General features: G+C 35.3%; 1 protein-coding gene across 1 annotated transcript; it reads right to left on the bottom strand.

Annotated features, from left to right (window-relative positions):
- Positions 1–7,409: 7,409 nt before the first annotated feature.
- On the bottom strand, positions 7,410–9,023 carry LOC124912864 (probable inorganic phosphate transporter 1-3). Its single transcript, XM_047453503.1, has one exon. The coding sequence runs from the start codon at positions 9,021–9,023 to the stop codon at positions 7,410–7,412; it is 1,614 nt and encodes a 537-aa protein (XP_047309459.1).
- Positions 9,024–16,284: the final 7,261 nt, after the last annotated feature.

Genomic DNA, 16,284 nt, shown 5'->3' with positions numbered 1-16,284 from the left:
CAGTTGGATTTTCACTCCCGAAAATCTTCTCAAGAACTAACACTCCATCTTATAAAGCTGATCGGATGAAATGATAACGAACCTGTATATCTTTTGTCGTGCCATGATAAATCGAATTATTTGTCAAATGATTGGCACTCTAACTATCACAACACATTTCTCTCGTAGTCTTGACCCAATTATTACAAAAAGGTTGTAACCACATCATATCCTTAGCAACCTCTATCACAACAACATACTCTGCATCGCAACTAGAAAGAGCAACGTGTTTTTATAGTTTTGAAACCCAATTGATTGCACTACTTCTCAGATTATAGATGTACCATATTACTCTCTTCCTACTATCAACATCACCACCATTGTCTGCATCAACGTATCCTTCCAAACCCATATTAAACTTTCGAAAATACAAAGAGATACTCATATTTCCTCTTAAATATCGTAGTAACTAATGTTGTCTATACCTGGGTTGCTTATAAATCTGCTAACAACAACCATTGTATTTGCAATGTCTGGTCGTGTGCAAACCATTGCATACATAATAAAACCAATAGTAGAGGAATACAGAACGGTGACCATGTAATTTTTTACATTCTCTGTTGAAGGCGACTGATCTTTAGATAGTCTAAAATGATTAGCTAATGGGTAGTAACTGATTTTGTATTAAAACCATCTCCCTTATTTAATAAATAAATCAATTTAGGTCTAGTGGATTTTAATTTTTTAAAAAAAAAATAAAGGTCATTTGACCGAAAAATATTAAAAAAAAACTTTAAATTGGCCTTAAAACTGGAAAAAACTGAAAGTTTGTATTTTATTTTAATTAGATCTTGATAAAAATCCGGTCAATGATGTATTTTCTTTGCATGTTATCGAAGTATTATGTGTTATAAACAAACGAGTACCAATATATTTGATAAATAACACATCTAAACAAGATTAGATTAAGAATCAAAAGAAAAAAAAAAACTAACAATAAAAAATTAAACTTTATGTTTTAATCTTTAATTTGCTTGATTTTGATCTGAATGATATTGCATTTTTTTATATTTTGTTCATATTGTTGGGTCAGCTCATTTGGCAATTGGGCCTGACAAATTAATTAAACCCATCAGGGCATATTTAATTAAAGAAAAAAAACACAGCATATAGTGTTTTTTCTCTCCCTCTTCCTCCATTGAAGCAACATGTTCTTCTTATTATTTTCTTTATTCCTTTTCCATTTGGTTAGTCATCTTTAGTGATAATTTTAATGTATGTGAATGACAAGTTATGATGAGTTTAATTGATAACTTTTATTAGATTACATCCAGGCTTCTATTGAACAACATTGTATACCCATTTGATATAGTGGATGATTTAAGTGGTCAAAGTGTCCCGTAGTTTTACCTAATTTGGGTTTTCCACGTAAAATATTGGTGTCTTGCTCTCTGTTTGTTAGATTATTAGTAAGATTATTTTGCTCAATTGTTTTGGCTATCCATTTGATTACACAATAGGGAAAAAGAATTGTTAGGTATTTGTTGTAGCTTGTCTTTTTTTGGATTTCTAAACAGGTGCTATTATTCGATTTCTCCAACAAGCGGTATTAGAGCTGAGTTCGTTTAGTGGTGTTGTTGTATAATTCAAATGGAAGAATCTCTAAGTAGTAATGGCACGGTGATCAAACTCACAACTATCAATTACACAATTTGGAAGTCACAGATGGAGGACTTATATTGTAATTATGATTATGAAGACACTATTTTGAGTGATAAAGGCAAACTAGAGACTATGACAGATGCAGATTGGAAGAAATTGAACAGAAAGACAGTTGGTAAAATCAGGCAATGGGTTGACAACAGTATGTATCAGCATGTGGCTACTGAGTTTAATTCTCATAAAGTGAGGACTATTTTGAGTGAGCTGTATGAGAAAAACAACACTCAAAACAGAGCATTTCTATTTAGGAAGCTTTGCTCGTTGAAATATCAAGATGGGTCTTCTATGTCTGATCATCTAAATGCTTTTCAGGGTATTCTAAATGAGTTGGTTGTGATAGGAATGAAATTTGATGATGAACTTCATGCTATGTGTTTGATTAATTCTCTGCTTGATAGTTGGGAGACACTTGTGGTTTCAATTACCAATTCGGTTCCACAAGGTAAGCTAAGTTTGAAAATGATGAAAGCGAGCGTGTTGAATGAAGAGGTTAGAAGAAAAGAACAGGACTTCTCGACTCTAAGTCAGGTGTTCGTGACTGGGAGAAGGGGTATAAATAAAAGTAAAACTCCAAAGAATCGTAGTGTCAGTTCATACAGGTCATGGGAAACATTCAGCTTGAGAAAAGAGATTACATGTTATCATTGTGGCAAGTCAGAACACAAGAAGTATCAGTGCATATCTTTGAAGCGGGAACAAAAGGAGAATAAGTAAGATGGAAGTAGTAAGGTTGCAGATGTATGTGGTAACGACATCGATATTGTTTACGACAATGATAGTATCAAGCTTGTTTCTCAAGATACACAATGGGTGGTAGACTCGAGTGCTTCTTATCATGTCACCAATCGTTGTGATATATTTACTTCTTACACTAGTGGACAATTTGGTTCAGTGACGTTGGGAAACCATGTTACGTGTAAGATTGTTGGAAAAAGAGATGTCTGTTTGGATACTAACACTTTGTGCAAGTTACTTTTAAAGAATGTTTAACATGTTCCCAATATTCGGATGAATTTGATTTCCATTGGCATTCTTGATGACGAGGGCTATCATAGTCACTTTGGTGAAGGAAAATGGAAACTCACTAAGGGGTATTTGATGGTAGCTAAAGGAATTAAAATTGGTTCTCTTTATGTGACAAAAGCTAAGTCTTACGGGGGAGAAGCAAAGGCAGTTACTGATTGTTCAGCACAGCTTTGGCATAAGTGACTTGGTCACTTAAGTCAGAATGGAATGCGAGTTCTATCCAAGACAATCGATCTTCAGGGCTTGAAGTCCACAAATTTGAAGACATGCACATATTACTTAGTTGGTAAGCAACATAGAGTTTTCTTCAAAAGTTTCTCTCCATCTAGGAAACCCAATATCCTAGATATGGTTCACACAGACATATGTTCTATGATCTCCTTGACTTTAGGTGGTGCTCATTATTACATCACTTTTATCGATGATTGCTCAAGGAAGGTGTGGGCTTATTGCTTGAAGACTAAGGATCAATCATTGAATTACTTCAAGTTGTTTCACGCTAAAGTGGAGAGAGAAATTGGGAAGAAGTTGATATGTGTTCGTTCAGACAATGGTGGCGAATACAGAGGACCGTTTGTGGAATATTGTAAAAGTCATGGGATCAAGATTTTGACAACTGTGCCAAAAACACCTCAACAAAATGGAGTCGAAGAGAGGATGAACAGGTATATCAATGAGAAAACTTTGTGTATGTTGTCTCATGCTAAGTTGCCAAAATCCTTTTGGGGAGAGGCTATGAAGACATCAATTGATCTGATAAATCTGTAAGCTTCAAGTCCTTTAGATGGCGACATTCTAGAAAGAGTTTGAAGATACAAAGACGTCTCTTATGATCACTTGAGAGTTTTTGGTTGTAAAGTGTTTGTTCATGTTCCTCGAGATGAGAGAGCTAAGCTTGATAACAAGACAAGACAATGTATCTTTATTGGGTATGGCCATAGAGAATTTGAGTACCGATGTTGGGATCCGGTTAATAAGAAACTCATTAGAAGTAGAGATGTGATATTCTTTGAAGATCAGACCATTGAAGACTTTGAGAAAAAAAAAGAAAAGCCAAAGTCTACGAAGAAGGAATTGCCCGATAATGGTAGGATTCGTACACCACAATCACAGCCCAATTATATGGAAAAAACCCAAGTTTAGGTTGATGAGACTCCTCTAGTTGATGCTAAGCCAACAGAGGAAGCTGAACGAGATGATGATAGTTCTTTAGAGCCACCTGATGATCAACATATTAGAAGATCTAGTAGGCAACTACAACCTTCTAGTAGGTATCCTCCCAATGAGTATGTGATGTTGACAGACGGGGGAGAACCAGAAACTTATCAAGAAGTATTGTCTTATGAAAACAAGAATAAGTGGTCGGTGCCAATGTAAGAAGAGATAAATTCCTTGCAAGAGAATGAGACTTATGACTTGGTGAAACTACCGAAAGGAAAGAAGACTTTGAAGAATAAGTGGGTATTCAAGTTGTAGCATCAAGAGAATATGTCACAACCTCAATACAAAGCAAGACTGGTTATGAAGGGTTTTGGACAGAAAAAGGGGATTGATTTTGAAGAGATCTTCTCACCGGTTGTGAAGAGGTCATCCATCAGAGTTGTGTTAGCATTGGCTGCTAGTCAAGATTTGGAAATTGAACAACTGGATGTGAAGACTGCATTTCTCCATAGTGACTTAGAGGAAGAGATCTATATGGAACAACTCGAGGGTTTCAAAGTTAAAGGTAAAGAAGATCTTGTCTGCAGGTTGAGGAAAAGTTTGTACGGGCTCAAACAAGCGTCTAGACAATGGTACATAAAAATTGACTCCTTCATGGAAGCAAATGGGTACAGTAAGACTACTTCTGAACATTGCGTTTTCATCAAGAGATACGACGTTGATGATTATGTTATTCTTCTGCTCTATGTTGATGATATGCTGATTGTTGGGCAAGATATTGCGAAAATTGACAAGCTCAAAAGGGATTTGAACAAGTCTTTTGCGATGAAAGATTTGGGTTCAATGAAATAGATCCTAGGCATGGAAATCACAAGAGACAGAAAGAACAGATCACTTTGGCTATCATAGGAGAAGTACATTGAGAAGGTACTTAAGAGGTTTGCAAAGAAAAATGCAATACCGGTTTCAGTTCCACTTGCAGGTCATTTCAAGTTGAGTTCTAAACAATGTCCAACAAGTGAGAAAGAGAAAGATGAGATGAAGAATGTACCTTATGCCTCTGTAGTTGGTAGTCTTATGTATGCCATGGTATGTACAAGACCGGACATAACACACGTAATTGGCGTTGTTAGTCGGTATCTCTTCAACCCTGGAAAAGAACATTGGTTGGCTATTAAATGGATTCTCAGATATCTTTGAGGCTCTTCAAAAGCACATTTATGTTTCGGAAATGATACTCGTATTTTGGAAGGCTTTACATATTCTGATATGGCGGGTGATGTTGATTCAAGAAAATTTGTATCAGGTTTTTTGGTTACCCTTGCAGGTAGTGTTGTTTCGTGGCAATCAAAGTTACAAAAGTGTGTTGTTTTATCTACTACAGAAGTTGAGTATATTGCAGCTACTAAGGCATGTAAATAGGTGTTATGGATGAAGAAGTTTCTACCAGAGTTGGGCCAAAAGCAAGAGAAGTTCACTTTGTTTTGCGACAGTCAAAGTGTTATTCATCTCTCAAAGAATTCAGCTTTTCATTCGAGATTCAAACACATCGACGTGAGATATCATTGGATACGTGATGTGCTTGAGGCAAAAGAGCTGAACTTGGAGAATATTCATACAAGTGAGAATGGTGTCGATATGTTTACGAAGTCATTGCCTAATGACAAGTTTGAAGATTGTCTGGAGAGAGCGGGTTTGTTGGAGCCCGCGAAGTTGCGCTGACGGGGGAGATTTGTTGGGTCAGCTCATTTGGCAGTTGGGCCTGACATATTAATAAAGCCCATTAGAGAATATTTAATTAAAGAAAAAAAATACAGCAGACAGTTGATTTTTTTCTCTCCCTCTTTCTCTATTGAAGCAACAATTCCTCCATTGAAGCAGCAGGTTCTTCTTCTAATTTCCTTTATCCCTTCTCCATTTGGTTAGCCATCTTTAGTGATGATGATAATTTATGTGAATGACAAGTTATGATGAGATTAATTGATAACTTTTATTAGATTACCTCTAGGCTTGTATTGAACAATATTGTATACCCATTTGATATAGTGGATGATTTAAGTGTTCGAAGTGTCCCGTGATTTTACCTAATTTGGGTTTTCCACGTAAAATCTTGGTGTTTTACTCTCTGTTTGTTAGATTGTTAGTAAAGTTATTTTGCTCAATTATTTTGGCTGCCCATTTGATTACACAAAAAAGAAAAAGAATTATTAGGTTTTTGTTGTAGCTTGTCTTTTTCTGGATTGCTAAACATGTGCTATTATTCGATTTCTCCAACACATATTATGAGTTAAAAAAATTATAGTCCAAATATATTTGAAAAATGAGCCATTTTGGGCTACCAAATTGTTAGATTTAGGGCTGCAAACACCCCAAAACCAGAGAAACGAAGTTTAGACTTGTTCTTCAGTAGCGGCAAATGTTCATCCGTTCCTGGCTCTGGCGCCCGTAGCGGCGCTTGTTCCGTATTCAGCTCCTGCTCAGTGTCCGGCCGTGGAACCCAGCCAAACCCAAGGCCATGACTACATTTCCCGACGCTTAGGACTTAAGAGGAGGTCCTGGCTCGCCTACTGCTGCTGGACCATGCTTCCGACGCTCTTTTGGCGACGCTTCATTCAGCTTCAAGCTTTTTCTTGTTTAATTCCGTTTTTTTATTTTCTTTTGCTTCTTTTAGTTTTTGTTTGTAACTTTGTGATTTGTTTTACCCTAGGTTAGAAATATAAAATGAAACACAATGAAAATTAAATTAACATCAAAACAAAAGATTAAAATCAAACTTAAACATAGATTTTTCAAAAATAATTTTTTTTATAAACTTCAAAATATAAATCTCGACAAGATTAAATTACTCACTCAACAGTTCTTAAAAATCAAGAAGACTCAGGCTAACTAAAATTTGATTTATAACTTGCCTTAGTTCTATGATCTTTTAGGAAATTTCTTTTCCATGCTCTATTTTTCTTTATTGTACTTTATCTTCTTTTATTTGCACAAAACACACCAGGGTTCACTCAATAGTAAACTAAACAAAAAATTACCCTTCATTGAAGGGTATAAAATTACAAAATAGAAATCATAATTATAAAAATGTCAGTTTTCCACAAGAGATAATGATTTTTTTTTTTAAATTGTAAATTTGGGATAAAATATATAAGTATCTATAGGTTTAAATATGAGTTGATTAATAAGAATTGAGTTTACACATGCATTTACTCACCTTAATCATGAGTTCAATTTTTGATATAAATTAAAAATCAATATTGAACATCTTAATTTATCAAGAAAAACATCACAATATTAACATTGATTAATGTTTACCAGAAACAAATGTGTATGAAAAATACATAATATAGAAAAGAAAACAAAATTACAAACCAAGTAGAAATTAAATTTTCAAATCAATATAATACAAAGCATGTATATATAAAAAGAAAGAAGGATGATAAAGATGAGCTGTTTGACGGATGATATTTTTAGTCCTTACCACCTCTTCTTCCATGACACATAATTAATCAATAGATCCATCAAACAGTCACAGTTACTTTTGTGTTGCTTGTAATTTCAACTTCGTTTTCACGGGACATTTCCTCCAGAGACTTACCGTTGGGTTCAGGCACGCACAAGAGAGTGAGAACGAATCCAAGAGCGTTTATTACACCTAAAATGATGAGAGAATTCTTCACGCCGATGCCCGGTTGGTACCCTGCGTCGGTCTTGGTCTTGTCCTTTGACTGCGCCGCGTACAAGAATCCGTAAACCCCCACGATAGCTCCGGCCTTCCCTGCTGCCGCCGATATACCGTGACAAGTGGATCTCAATCGGGCCGGGAAGATCTCGGCGGGGACCACGAAGGTGGTCGCGTTGGGCCCGAAATTGGCGAAAAAGAAGGTCAACGAATACATCACCACAAAACCAATTCTATTTTCTGGCAACGTCCAATGGTTATATGGGAACGCGAGAGCAAACATGAAGACGGTCATGAAGAAGAAACCAATCAACTGAATGGTGAACCTCCCGATCACATCTATCAAAGCTACGGTGAACCAATAGCCCGGGACCGTGCTACAAAGCGCGATTAGGGTCTGGGCCCTGGCGATACGATACACCTCTTGGATGGCATTCATGGTGGCCGCCTTGGGAATCCAACCGATGGCGCTGAAGATGTCCTTTTGGAAGAGGTTCTGGCTGTAGAAGGCAATGTCGAGCAGGAACCAAGTGGAGGTGGTTCCTAGAAGGTGGAGGCCGTGACGGCGAAGGAATTGCTTGGTGAAGAGTCCAAAGTTATTGGACGAATCGTTCATGATCTGTTGAACCTTCTCCTCCTCGGCTACAATCTCGGTGTTCAACACCCTCTTCATGTCCTCAGCCGCCTGTTTAGCATTATGAGCCACCAGGGCCGTGTAACGCGCAGTTTCGGGCATCTTGATCCTCCAGTAGAATGTTATCCCGGCGGGGAGTGCGCCGAACATTAGTATTATCCTCCAGATGTAGTCCGACTCGGGCCTTGTTGAGGCGAGTGGGCTGACTGCATAAGTCGGGGATGGAAAGGCACGATCGAAGGAAGCAGAGACAATGAGAGAAACAATCCCGCTGAACAAGATCCCGAACCCTTGCATGGCAAACACGGCGGCTATGAACGCCCCGCGAGTCTTCTTGTTGGCGTACTCGGACATGATGGTGGCGGAGAGAGGATAGTCCCCGCCGATGCCAAAGCCTAGCCAGAACCTGAAGAAACAGAGGGTGGTCATCACTCCCTTGGGGGAGCTCCCGAATGAAAGCCCCGAGGCCAGGGAACAGACAACCATGAGAATAAGCGTGATACCGTACACCTTCTTACGACCCAACTTGTCTCCGAGCCAACCGAAGAAGAGCTGGCCAACTAGGGTTCCGACGAGGGCCACACCGGTGACGGAGGATGAGACTGCGGGTGGGAGAGTCCCGGGCTTGGGGGAACCCGGTACGTAATAATAGATCCGACCCATAAGCTTAGTGACCAAGGAGATGCTGAAGAGATCGTAGGCATCTGTGAAGAAGCCCATTCCAGCAATCACGATGGCCGTGAAATGGTAGAGCTGAGTTTTTGCCTTGTCAAGTGCATCAAGCACTTGAAGCTTCTGTTCATGCTCTGCTTTCGCCATTGCTGTACCTAGGAGCCGACAGACAAGGAACAAGTCTTCTAGTACAGTGATGAATGAGAAGGAAGATTTGGATTGAATTTGAATTTAACAGTTTTGGATTATTTTATAGGTGTTTATAGAAAGAATCTGATCCCGAATATGCCGTACGATTAAGAATGTCAACCCTTAAATTTGATCATCTGTTTTCCTAATTAATTTAATTTATTAATGATCTGTTCTTCTTCTTTTATTATCAGTGGACACCCATCACATTTCACAATACAAAGAGGATAAGACCATGTTCGGTTCTATTTAAAAAAATTATTAATCATAATCAATTATTACTTAATCTCTTGTTTAGGGATGAGAATGGGGCGGGGAACACATTAACCATTCCCGCACTGTTTCGAAATTTTTTTAATACCATCCCTTCCCCGTTCGGTTTTATTCGGTTTCGGAGAATCCCCGCGGGGCACAGTTAATAAATTTTTTTGTAAAAAAATAAAAAAATAAAAAAATAAAATTATATAAACGAATTTTTTAATTTAATATATATTGAAATATATAAAAAATTTATATTTTTATAATGAAATAAACTTAAAACTCTTATATTTGAAGAAATAAATATAATGGTGATTTAATATATTTAATTATATTTATAGTGCTCGGGGCAGAAACGGGGTGAGATCGAGGAGGGTTCGGGGCGGGAGACACAAATACCATTCCCACCCCATTCCCGTTCGGTTTAGGAGAAAAACCGTTCCAAACAGAACAATTCGGTTCGGTTTTCACGGAGCGGTTTCAAATTGTCATTCCTACGCCTATTTCATCAATAATATTATTTAATTCATTTACTAAAATATCATTTTTTATTTTTATATTTTATCATTATTTATTAATATTATTTTTAAGTTACTTTACACACAAAAAAAAACAAAAAAAAAAAACAAAAAATTTGAAACCATTTTCTTAAAAATTACTATCAATTAACATTATTTAAATACTAAGATTTATATAAATAAATTATAACCAAACAAGTTCTTATATATAAACTTGTAATTGTAACCTAAAATAAAAAAATAAAATAAAAAAAAGTCAGAAAGGTTAGCCGTACATATTCCCTCCCTTCCTTTTCCGGAAAATACATGTTCAACTTTCAAATTGTTTAGAATTAATATATTTGTTTTAAAATACATGTTGAACTATCAAATTGTATAGAGTTAATATTCAATATTTATTTTATAATAGAATTGAGTGGTGGGTAATTGTTAGAAAAAAAAGAAAAAAAAGTATAAAGCCAACGAACTCGAACTCGATTCGATTAAGTATTTATTAGCTCGACTTAATTAAAATTAAGCTCGAACGAGTTTATAAATTTAAACTCGAGCTCGACTATTTACCTACAAACTCGGCTCGAAAAGCTTGAACTAAAATTAAATTTTTAAATATTTGTAAAGAAAAAATGTTTATTTTAAATTTTAATATTAAAATAAATAAATAAATATTATTTATTATTATGCTCAAAAAGATCGACAAGCCATCGAGCAAGTATTATATGAGCTCGAACTCGACTTGAATATTAAACGAACCGGTTCGAGCTCGACTCGAACTTAGTTAAAGTCAAACTCAAATCGAGCTTTAACTTAGCGACTCGCGAGCGACTCACGAGTTGTTTGACTCATTTGCAGCCATACTCAAGGATGTGTTAAATTGATCTAAATGGCTCATATTTTTGTTAAATAGGCTAAAAATATGTTCAATGAGTCGAAATGTATTAAACGACTCAAAAGCATGTTAGAGAGGACAAAACAAGTCAAATATTTATTAAACAAGCTAAAAATATGTTAAATGGGAGTTTAACGAGTAAAAACGTGTTATATTAGTCAAAAAAATGTTAAAAAGGGAAAAATGTGTCAAATATTTACTAACGGATTAAAAATATGTTATATGAGTAAAAAATATATATTAAATGAGTCCAAAGGTGTTAAATTAGTCGAAGACATTTAAATGGGTATATCAAGACTAATATTTGTTAAATGAGTTAAAAATGTATTTGATGAGTTATTTTTTGTGAAATTAAAGGAGGACTAGCATGACACCCCACAACCATGATCCCCGCTTAAACTCAAAGCGCTCCAAGTGGAATCGAATCCGTGACATTTTGGTCTCTTAAGTCGACTCTTACCACTGAACTACTTTGGTGGGGTCGTGTTAAATGAGTAAAAAACTGGTTAAATTGGTCCAAACATATTAAATGGGGGTATAATAAGTCAAATATTTATTTAACGGGTTAAAAATATGTTAATCGAGACAAAAATATATTAAACATGTAAAAAATGTGTTTAACGAGTCAAATACGTGTGTACGCCCGAAAAGCTGTCATGTAAAGTCTTTGGCTCTTCTAACGGTTCTATTTTATATTTATGTTTTGAGTTGCCACCTAATTCTTTTTCCTTGAGAAATTAGGAAAGAATATAGTTTAAGCTTTTTTTATTCTTTGAATTTTTAGCTTTTTATTTTTCACTTTTCTTCTCCAAAGATCCTTCTTAGGCTAGGTGCTTATTATATGTGGGTAAGGGCCTCGGTTGTGTGACCTGCACACCCTTCCGAATGAAGGGTCTCTACTCCGAAGCTGTTGACTTTCAACATGACTACTTTTACACAAATTTATTAAATACACATACTTCTAAGATATACTTCAAATCAAATTATATTAAGGGAAATTCCCAATTAATTTCGTTCTTAATCATGTTTCTACATTCTGTAGTCAAGACTAGAAAATCAGATACAATCATACGTGTTTGCGAGAGAGTCAAAATCGATCAAAACCTTAAATCATTTCAAAAATTAAGATAAGTGCACAAAAAAATCAAGTTTAATTATAGGATTATCTGAGATTTTATCGGAGTTAAAGAATATACACACAAGAAATTTGGAAAAATAGAGAAATAATTCCAAACGAGCATTAAAATTGAAATAATTGATAGAATTATTAAAAAAATATTTAAAATTGCTTTCTATTTATTTTGGAAGTTTATAAAATCTTTTGTGGCCTCTAATGTAGAAAATGGTTAAAGAAATATAACTAAGAAACAAATATGATATAAACTAGGCTTGAGCTTATGCCTAAAGTTAGGATATGATAAAATATTTTGGTTGTGGAGGTTTAATCTAGGCTCGGTAGTCTGGTGTGCTAAACATGCTTGATGAAGGCTTTGGGCTTACTAGGCCTAAGACTTGTAACTTCGGGAAGTTCCTTTGGCCCGTAACTTAGCACGTGTCATGGACACATGACAATACATGAGATTGCAGTGTGACTCGAGGTTTGATGCGTTTCAACTTTGGTTTGCGTGTCAGATATCTTTTTAAAAGAAAACATTATTTTAAAATATTTTGATAGTACCGTCAACTTTTTAAAATTAAGTATGTAAAAATAATTAATTTAACTCAAATTTTAATAATCTGGGAATTAAAATAACAATTTGATTAAAGCCTTGTTTAAATTAATCAAACATCATTAATTTAACAATTATTTATTTGAAAATAGAGTCGCCAAATGATTTTAGAAAAATCAGTGAAAGGTACGTGTATAAATGTACTGTATACTAGAGTTTCTATAAGTGTTTGTTTTTTTTATACGCCCAGGGAAGGGCTTTCATGCTTTGTCTTCCGTGCTCGTCAAATGACAGTTTTATTTTTAAAGAAAAAAGTTTGTCTATCAAAAATTTTATTTATAACATTTATTTTCTTTAATTATTAGTCCGGGGTCCTAAACAAGGTTAAATTTATATTACGTAAAAAATTGTAAAAAATTATTTAGAAGGGTATACCTGCAATTACATTGATATAAGATTGAGTAAAAACCCCGAAAAATATCATAAAAGTATTTGAATTTAAAAAAATTCCAAACGTGGCCTTAGTCAAAATATTTGTTTGGGAAATATCCCGAAAATATTTAAAATTCATTTTCTGACCTTTAGGGATTATTTAAAAATGGATTGGGGTTCTAAAATTACAAAAATAATTCTAGATTTTGAAAAGTGGAACCAAACAGGCCTTAGGATAGGAGTCCTAAGGCTTGGGTCCATTTTAATCGATCTGGGCTCGGACGGGCTCGGGACACTCGGTCAAAGGACCGTAGGGATCAACTCTAGGGTTCAGGAGGCTCGGTCCTAAGTTCAGGTTGTTCGATCCTAGGTCTGCGAGTCTCGGTCCCAAGTCTAGGATCCTCGGTCGTAGGACCCGGGAGTCTTGGTCCCAAGTCGGACCTCTTGGTCTTAGGCTAGAATCTTCGGTCAAATTTCTCAGTCCTTGCTCATAGAAACCGGTCCTCGGGCTCGGTCCTAACTCAATAAGACCGGTCATTGGTCTCAGTCCTAAGTCGATTTTCTCGGTTCTTAGTCTCGGTCTTGCTTCACGGTCCCGGTCCTATAGGATTCGGTCGTCGAGGACCGAGTGTTCTTCATTTGGTATAAGAATTGTATGTTTGTATCTTTTGATACAAATCATGAAAATATGATCTGTAAGTTGCAAACAACTCATATGAATGTATGGATCATAATTCATAACCCTAAACACGATCAATCGAACTCTATAACAATTGATTTTTCAAAATGGTTTTTTGGGCAAAATTTGGAACTTTTGATTGAAGCCATCTCAGGGCCTAATTCTTGTTTCAATAGCTTCGAAATGATGTTTATAGTCGAACACAACAAAAACAAAACACTAATCAAGCTCTGTAACTATTTTTGAGACTAAAATTCAAATCCATTTTTTTTTAAAAAATCAATTGGATTAAACACGACCAGGATGTGGATTTTATGGTTTGGAAATCATCCTAACATGTTTACAAACATGTTTAACAACTATTTGAATTAAAATTCAAGCTTAAAAGCTCAAGAACACAAAATTCAAATTTTCCAGATTTTCAAATCAAATTTGGGTTTTTCGTTTAAGGTTGAATTGTTAAAATCTTTCGACAAGCTTAGAAATAATCTAGGGAATGATTTAAATAAATAAAACAAAAAAAATTAAACCCTAAATATTATCAACCCGATCAAACTTGAAAAAAATCAAATTTTGAATCACAAATTGAATTATAGTGGATCTGAAGCTTACAAGTGATTGGAGAACACTCTAATGATGTGTATGAAGGTTTCCTAATCCCTTGATCGAAGCTTAGCTCGCTGTAGAAGTTTTTACAAAAACCAGTCGCCGAAGCTGTTGACAATTCTTTAATTTAGGCTGCAATATTTGATGATTGTTTAATGGATTGGAAGAAGATCACCTAGAGACTATTTATACCGAGTTATGTCGGTTATCAGGACGGATTCAACTTCGATTTGGTTTTCTAAGTTCTTCTTCCCCGTTTTTATTTCGTACTTAGCAGCGTAGGTAGAGTATAGGTCTTGACTATTTATCACAGGGAAAATGATAGCGAGGAGGAGATGTACACATGGATGAAAGAATGGAGGGATAAGGTTGAGAAACAAAGGAGATAAGCCTTCTAGAAGGTCGCCAGCGTTGAGCGCATCCTCCGGCGTTCGCAAAGAAGAAGAACAAAACGACGTCGTTTTGTTTAAACAAAACGCGCCATTGCATTTCGTTGGCGTTTCGTTAGCGCTGGAGCATCTGGGCTAACAGGGTTAGAGTCCCCGTTAGTTGTTCTAGTGTGGACCCGGGAGCACACTAATTCTATTACAGCCAGATGTGTAGCGTGTTCCTGAGCGCGGGATGAAAATTCAGTGCTGATCCGATTGACCTTAATCCTACTACAAAATTTAAATATAATTGATGCCACACAAGATTATCAGTTTACATTTTTAATAAAAGAGTTATTTAAATCGAATTTTTAACCCTTTTCTTGCATTTTTCTTCACTAAAGTAATACACAAAATATTTTTGACAACATAACAAAAATTATGTTCAATTATTTTATTTTTGAGTATTTTGATGTATTTATTTAATTGTTTTAAGCCATAAATTATATATAATTTATGCTTTAAATCATAATTAAATAATTTCAACCCTTTTGGGGTTTAATTTGGGTAAAAATAAATACAATATTTTAGCCTCAAATTAAACTTTTGGATTTTTGTTTAAAATTTTTAATTAGGGTTTAATTATCACACTAATCCACCCTAATTTGACTTTTAATCTCTTTTTTAGATATTTTGAATTCTAAAAATTTAAAATATTATTTTAATATTATTATAAATTAATAATATTATTACAACATTAGGCATGCTATATTTTCATACTTACAAGACCGATGCAAGGAGATTCAAGGTCAATGGTTCGATTCTTCGGGCCGCCCCAATTTTTCTTCCGCTTTTCAAGATTTCCTTCTGCGTGTCTGTCTTTTGAATTTCTCAATTTAATGGGTAACCGGCCTCTTCAATTCTTCGGTCATTCTCACTATTGGACACTCATTCTCGGATGACAACCAAAACAAATTCCTTCTTCTCGACTTATAATGTATTTTTTAATTAAAACTAGAAATCCTTATTTCGAAATATGATTCAAAACTCTAAACTGAATTCACATTTCAATTCTAAAACATATAGGTACTCATCTACACAGGTCTTAACTCGTCATTCAACCTACAAAGTAATCATTGGAGGTCCTCCACCAGTAAACCAAGAACATGGCCGGAAAAACGAATTGGCGACACAACGCATCTAATTTAATTATAAGACTTTCGAGATGTTCCTTAAGTTATTTAGAACTTTCCTAAATCAACCTTAACACATCATTTATCTGTTGGGCATTTGGGTCCAGCCCAATTAGGCATTTAATAAAACAAGCAAAACTTAAGAATGCTTCTCATTCTATCACTTCTAGAGAGAGAAGATATTCTGCAAAGAAGAGAAGAAACAGAGGAGAAGAAATAGAGGAAGAAGAAGAGAAGGAGGAAGTAGATCTCTTACATTTTCACCTTCGGGTTCCAATTTCTTGTTGTCTTATATCTAGACTAGCTTGAGTGTAAATGAAATTGGTTTTCTCTGTTTGTATACCTCAACTTTGGGTTTAAAGTTGAGAAGAATATTTGTATCTATTTCTTGCTTATAGTGAAATTTGCTGGTTGGCCCCGTGGTTTTTTACCCTCCAGGTTGAGAGGGTTTTCCACGTAAATATGGTGTTGTTTTGTTCTGTGCTTGATCTTCTGTTTTAGACTTGGATAACCTGTGTATTTACCCATCTCACATTGCTAGATTACAGTATAAAAGTAATCTTCATTTTAAAATTCCCAACAAGTGGTATCAGAGCTGTTAGGTTTATT

Source organism: Impatiens glandulifera, chromosome 8 (genome assembly GCF_907164915.1).
Source record: "Impatiens glandulifera chromosome 8, dImpGla2.1, whole genome shotgun sequence".
NCBI lineage: Eukaryota > Viridiplantae > Streptophyta > Magnoliopsida > Ericales > Balsaminaceae > Impatiens > Impatiens glandulifera.
The sequence above is the reverse complement of the archived record's forward strand: the minus strand, read 5'-3'. Positions and strand labels throughout refer to the sequence as shown.

Bases quoted from the DNA above. Each gene is read 5' to 3' on its own strand.
- LOC124912864 (XM_047453503.1), bottom strand. From the start codon at position 9,023: ATGGCGAAAGCAGAGCATGAACAGAAGCTTCAAGTGCTTGATGCACTT.